Here is a 6,406-nt window from a genome sequence, read left to right on the forward strand (position 1 = left end):
ATCACCAGGAAAGTCTCTGAACTTCTTAGTTTATGATTTTGACACTTCTCCTATCAAGAGGTGAAGTTCTGATTTCCTTCCCATTGGTTCTAAGCAGATTTGTGATTACAGTGGAAGGGATACTAAATGATGATGTATGAAGCTAGATCATAAAAGATGATACAGTTGGTTCCCTGGAGAACTTTTACTGGAGACCTAAGTCGTCACATAAACATCTGATTGCCCTGTATTTTTTAATTATTTATTTGTTTGTAGTTATTATTTTGGCCACGTAGGACCCTAGTTCCTCAACCAGGGATCGAACCCATGCCCCCTGCATTGGAAGCACAGAGTCCTAACCATTGGACTACCACAGGAGTCCCTGATTGCCCTGTATTAATTATCTGTTGTTGTGTGACAAATTACCCTCACAATATAGCAGTTCAAAACAATACATATTTATTATCTCACACAGTTTCTTTGGGTCAGCTAGAAGCAGCTGAGCTAAGTGGTTCTGGTTCAGGGTTGCTTATGCAGTTGTGGTCAAGATGTTGCCCTGTGGTCCAGTGGTTAGGACACTGCGCTTTCACTGGCAAGGACTTAGTTTCAATCCCTGGTCAGGGTACTAAGACCCAAAGGCTGCATGGTATGGCCATAAAAAAAAAAAAAGATGTTGCCTGAAACTACAGTCATGCGAAATCTTGACTAATGCTGGAGAATCCACTTCCAGGGTGACTCTCTCACATGCCTGGCAAGTTAGTGCTGGGTGTTAATAGGAAGTCGCAGTTTCTCACGAAGTGGACCCCTCCCTCGGGTTGCTTGGGTGTCTTCATAACATGGCAGCTGACTTCACACAGAGTCAGTGATCTAAGAGGGAGCAAGATGGAAGCCACAATATCCTAATGACAGCCTCCAGACTCATAAACCATCATGTCTGCATTATCCCATTGGGCCAGGTCAGCCCTATTTAGGGTGGGAAGAAATTACACAATGGTATGTATACCAGGAGGTGGAAATCATGGAAGACAGTTTTGGAAACTGGTTGCTGTGGCCTGGAGTCTGCCATGCTGTGAGGAAGCCCAAACTAACCCCTATGGAGGAGTGGCTACATGGATTCACAGGGAGTCCCTGAGGCTACATGAAGGGGAGGGGGCGTAATTCTTCAGTGGCTCAGTGCTAAAGAATCCCCCTTCCAGTGCAGGGGACACAGGCCAGGAAGATCGATCCCACATGCCACAGAGCAACTAAGACCATGTGCCACAACTACTGAGCCTGTGCTCTAGAGCCCACGCATCACAGTTACTGAAGCCTGTGAGCCAGGGCCCATGCAACAAGAGAAGCCACCATAATGAGAACCCCTCACACTGCAACTGGAGAGTAGCCTCCATTCGCCGCAACTAGAGAAAAGCCCACTTGCAGCAACAAAGACCCAGCACAGCCAAAAAAAAGAAGAGAGAGAGAAGCCAAGTTATCAGCCTCCCATTGCTCCAATATTAGTCATCATATGACTGCAGTTATGTGAGCCAGTACTGCCCAGGCAAAGTTCTCATATCTAATTCCTAACCCCTGAAAACTGAGAGAAAATAAAAAGGTTGTTTCTCTTCAGTCATTATTTTTGTGGTGGTTTGTTGAACAGCAGTAAGCCCTCAATGAGTCCCACCTCTCTGTATTTATATCCCTCTGGAGTCTCTTCCCACACTGAACAGGGCTGACCTGACCCAATAAGATAAGTGACAACTTGTGACTTTCAAGGCTGAGTCATAAAGATACTGTGGTTTCCACCTTACTCCCTCTTAGATCGCTCATTTGGGAAGAAGTCAGCCATAAATAACAGGAACATGCCAGAAAACTGTGGAAAGAGCTGCGAAACGGGCCTGTCACAGTGCTCTGTACTGGATTCCTATTGCTGCTATAACAAAGTACCACAAACTTAGTAGCTTAAAACTACATGAACTTATTATCTTATAGTCCTGGAGTTCAGAAGTCTGGCATGGGTCCCACTGAGCTAAAATCAGGATGGCAATAGTTCCTTTCTGGGGAAGTCCCTGGAGGTCCAGTGATTAGGACTTTGCCAGTGGTTAGGACTCTGCACTTTCACTTTGGGAGCAGGGGTTTGGTCCCTGGTTAGGGAACTAGGATCCTGCAAGCCATGTTGTGAAGCCAAAAAACAAAACAAAAACTACCTCTCTGCAGGCTCTAGAGGAGAATCCATTGCTTTAACTTTTCCTGCTGCTAGAGACCACCCACATTCCCTAGTTCATGACCCCTTTCCTCCATGTTCAAAGCCAGCAACATTGCATCTCTTTTTGCTTTTCTTCAGTAGTCACACCTCCTTCTGACTCTTCTGCTGCTCTCACTTTTAAGGACCCTTGTGATGACATTGGACCCATAGGATAATCTGTTTTAAAATCAGCAGATTAGTAGCCTTCATTCCATCTGCAACCTTAATTCCCATTTGCCTTGTAAACTAACATGTCCACAGGTCCCAGGAATTAAGGCACTGATATCTTTGGGAACCTGGAGAAGGGAATGGCAACCCATTCCAATATTCTTGCCTGGAGAATTCCATGGACAGAAGAGCCTGAAGAGCTACAGTCCATGGGGTCACATAGAGTCAGACATGATTGAGCAACTAATACACACACACCACACATACACACACACACACATCTTTGAGAGCCATTATTCCACTGACCACATTGTCTGGAAGAAGAGAAGTGGGCTTGAGAAGCAGCAGCCAGGGAGGTAGGAGGGCCATTTAGAAGACTGAAATAAAACAAAAGCCAGAGGAAGACAGGGTTCCCAGGAAGGATTAATACTGTTGGGAAGTCAAGCATGGTAAGAACTGAAAAATATTCGTTGAATTTAGCTTTCTGGTGATACCAGTTAACGGGAGTATTGGGGGCAGGAGCTAGTTTATGTTGTGTTGGGCAGCAAGGAAGATGTAAGGAAGTAAAGACTGAGAGTGTAAAATCTTCTGAAAAAAACAAAACACTAAAAACTTGATTGTAAAGGGGTATTTATTGCAGCTTCTAAAATGGGGGGAAAGTTTCAATACAAATGGAAGGAAAGGGAGCTATAGGTGAGGGGTGTATGTGTGTGTGTGTGTGTGTGTTTATGCTCTCAGTAGTGTCCAATTCTTTATGACCTGGTAGCCCCCTGCTGCTGCTGCTAAGTCTCTAGGCTCCTCTACACATGGAATTTTCCAGGTAAGGATACTGGAACAGGCTGCCATTTCCTACTCCAGAGGATCTTCCCGACCCAGGGATGGAATCCGCGTCTCTTGCACCTCCTGCATCGGCAGGCAGATTGTTTACCACTACGCCACCGGGAAAACCTATCCCGGGTGAGATGGCTCGTCAATAAATGCTGTGTGTGAAAGGGAGAGGTCAGCAAGCCCATCAAAGGCTTCGAATGAAGGGACTGTTGGGTTGATCTAGGCTCAGGTTTCGCCAGGTGGCGCCACAATAGAACAGAGGTTAGAATACTGCCCAGGATATGGCGAAGCTGATGGAGCTGGGAATGTAGGAGAGAGACGTAGATATCGGCCAGCAGGAGGCGCTGGTGCAGCAGGAGGGAATGGTTGGGCAAACTAGGCGGATTGGAGGCTATACTGTCTGAGATAATTTTAGGGAAAACGCTTGGATCTTGATCAGATCGCAGTATGCCCTGGATTCCCTGATCCGCTGGTCTCTAGTTCCAGGATTCTCCAAAGTTAAAACAGGGCTTGGACTAGATTAAACGCTATATATTGTTAGCCCGATTAATATAACTTGTAAAACTCCGGAGATTCCATCATAGTTGAGGCACTGCAGCCGCCTGGACTACAATTCCCATCATGCCTGGCAGGCCGTCAAATCCATAAATACCCATGTCTCATAATCGGTTTTCCAGTCCCAGCATTCCTGAACTGTTTTCCTACCGCGGCAGCGCGCTTGCCAAATCATAGGAACAACCAATTAGATCAGGCAGTGCGAGACCAGCAGGCCAATCGTTCAGCCAGAGGGGCGGGAGCAGGCGTGGTCAAATCCGGCCCCGCCCCTGCCCCGTGGCCGGTTTGTTTCCGGCTCAGGCTTCGGGCGGGACTAGAAGACATGGGCGCTACCTGGCGGAGTCCGGGGTGGGTGCGGCTCGCGCTCTGCCTCGCAGGCTTAGTGCTTTCTCTCTACGCGCTGCACGTGAAGGCGGCGCGCGCCCGGGACCGGGATTACCGCGCGCTCTGCGACGTGGGCACCGCCATCAGCTGTTCGCGCGTCTTCTCCTCCAGGTGCACCGGGAGTGGAGGGCTTGGGGGACCGCTGCTCGTGGGAGCGGTGCATGGGGTCCAGGTGTGCATGGCAGCCAGGCTGCCAGATCAATCGGGGGTTGGGGTTCCCGGGGAGCGGACGCGCGGGACCAGGCTGCTCAGGGGAGCGTTGCCTGGAGAAACGAGTGTGTCCGAGATAGGAGTGTGGGGCTAAGGGGGCAGATAGTGCTAGGGACTGGGGTTATTCGAGGGAATGCATGTGAATCCTGATGACAGGGAATAACAGTGACCGGGCAGGACACAGGGAGATGGGGTCGAGTGAAGGAACTGATTATGGTCTTAAGGATGGGCATGCCTGGCGACAAGGTGGCTAGGTCCGGTTATGCTTGAGAATACAGTTTGTGGGATGACCTGAGACAGAGAAGGGAGAGGGTGGCGGGGGCGCTGGAGATTTAGGGGTTCGAGGCAGAGAGATTCTGTCCTGGTTTCCCAGTCTCTGGTAACTCTGTAAAATAAGATGAAGGGTTATACGCACCTTACCATCATAGGATTTATTGAAAGTCTAGGATAAGAAGAAGAGCCTATGGGAGAGCCATGGCCAGGCCTGACCTGGGGATGGGGGAGGATAGGGGCAGTGACATGGAATCCTGCCTTGGCCAAAGAAAGGCTATGCTCAGAGGTCACTGACCCTTGGACTCATGTAGGGATTGGGGGAAGGGTGAGATGGGGAAGGACAACCCAGCTGGCTTCTTGGAAATAACCCTTCCAGGATAGGGCTCAGGGCACTGGGTTGACACTCCTAACTTAGGCCCTCCCCTCCACCAGGTGGGGCCGTGGCTTCGGACTGGTGGAACACGTGCTGGGCAAAGACAGCGTCCTCAATCAATCCAACAGCATATTTGGTTGCATCTTCTACACACTGCAGTTGTTGTTAGGTGAGTGGCCTCCCCCTTTTGTGACAGCCCCCTTCCCCTCTTGGCCAGCCCAGCCTGAACTCTTGCAGTCTTGGTGACCCAGACATCTGATGGCCAACTAACTGCGCATCACTGAGCACCAAGGAGGTGGGAACTTACAGGAGTCTTTACTGTCAGAACCAGAGAGCCCTTAGAGACTTCCCAGGAGCCCGGTTTTCTAGAAGACTCCCTTCTGGGGGAAACCCAAGGGTTGTTGTCTCTCATCTCACGTAGAGCTCAGCAGGAAAATTCATTATTTTGGTTCCAGGGATCATTGAACACATAGGAGAACCAGGGTCTTGGTGGGGCCTGTCTGAGCTGCTCATTTTAGAGGCTCTTTCCCCAATAGCCCCTGCTGTCTGGGCAGCACCATGGAGTCATGGCATGTTCTAGTAGTGGCCAGTTCCCAAAGCCTACATCTGCCCCTTTTCTGCCTTACAGGTTGCCTGCAGGGCCGCTGGGCATCTGTTCTGCTGCGGCTGAGTTCCTTGGTGTCTCTAGCTGGTTCTGTGTACCTGGCCTGGATCCTGTTCTTCGTGCTCTATGATTTCTGCATTGTTTGCATCACTACTTATGCCATCAATGTGGGCCTGACGGTGCTCAGTTTCCAGGAGGTCCAGGGACCCCAGGGCAAAGTCAAGGGGCACTGAGCCCTCACCCCAAGCCAGAGTGACCTTTGCCCAAGAAGGCCACATCTGGGTCCTTGGAAGAGTCTGCAAGTTGCCCCCACCATACTCCCACACAGGACAATGGACCAAACATGCCACACTGTTTGCTCTGCCTTAGTGCCTCTGTTTCTGTTCCCAAAGGCTGATTTCCAAAGCTCCTGCTGTTGCTCAAGGAGGAAAGGTTCGGAGCAATAAAATTTCTTAAATAAATTGGCCAAATCTGAGCCATCTGTCTGCCAGGGACCTTAGTGTTGGGCTTCCCCTGATCTTTCCTCCTCTGGGACTGGAAGATATGAGTCAGAGGGAGAGTGGAGGGCCTGCCTGGGAAGGGTGGTTAGTCCCTTCTCCAGTATGTGGAGTCAGCAAAACCTGGGGCGCCATCAGCCCCCACCCCCAGGAAACAGGCTGGCAGCTTGTGCCTGCTACCCACAGAAGCCAGGCCTCATCTTCTTGGGCAGCCAGGTATGTGCTTGCAAGGGTGAGCTGACTTTCTGGTTCTGTGCAGACGTGCCTGGAAGTTCTTCCTGTAGACTAACCTTAACCCCTCCAGCTGCCTTATC

At 50.1% G+C, this 6,406-nt stretch overlaps 1 protein-coding gene across 2 annotated transcripts; it reads left to right on the forward strand.

Annotated features, from left to right (window-relative positions):
* The first annotated feature begins 4,015 nt into the window (after positions 1 to 4,015).
* Positions 4,016 to 6,056, forward strand: VKORC1 (vitamin K epoxide reductase complex subunit 1). 2 transcript variants are annotated; one of them, XM_055409914.2, is made up of 3 exons: positions 4,025 to 4,246; positions 5,051 to 5,160; positions 5,620 to 6,056. In XM_055409914.2, exons 1-3 carry the CDS (start codon positions 4,074 to 4,076, stop codon positions 5,826 to 5,828), a joined length of 492 nt encoding a protein of 163 aa, XP_055265889.1. In that variant the 5' UTR covers positions 4,025 to 4,073; the 3' UTR covers positions 5,829 to 6,056. The 2 variants fall into 2 exon arrangements, with proteins under 2 accessions (XP_088689365.1, XP_055265889.1); XM_088833239.1 differs by lacking the exon at positions 5,051 to 5,160 and having other exon boundaries at positions 4,016 to 4,246.
* Positions 6,057 to 6,406: the final 350 nt, after the last annotated feature.

The sequence above is a fragment of the Moschus berezovskii genome, chromosome 27 (genome assembly GCF_049115385.1).
Source record: "Moschus berezovskii isolate FMDL1 chromosome 27, NW_MosBer_1.0, whole genome shotgun sequence".
Taxonomy (NCBI): Eukaryota; Metazoa; Chordata; class Mammalia; order Artiodactyla; family Moschidae; genus Moschus; species Moschus berezovskii.

Coding starts and splice junctions, on each gene's coding strand:
- VKORC1 (XM_055409914.2), top strand. CDS start 4,074: ATGGGCGCTACCTGGCGGAGTCCGGGGTGGGTGCGGCTCGCGCTCTGC. Junction 4,247..5,050: donor TCGCGCGTCTTCTCCTCCAG/GTGCACCGGGAG, acceptor CCCCTCCACCAG/GTGGGGCCGTGGCTTCGGAC. Junction 5,161..5,619: donor CACACTGCAGTTGTTGTTAG/GTGAGTGGCCTC, acceptor TCTGCCTTACAG/GTTGCCTGCAGGGCCGCTGG.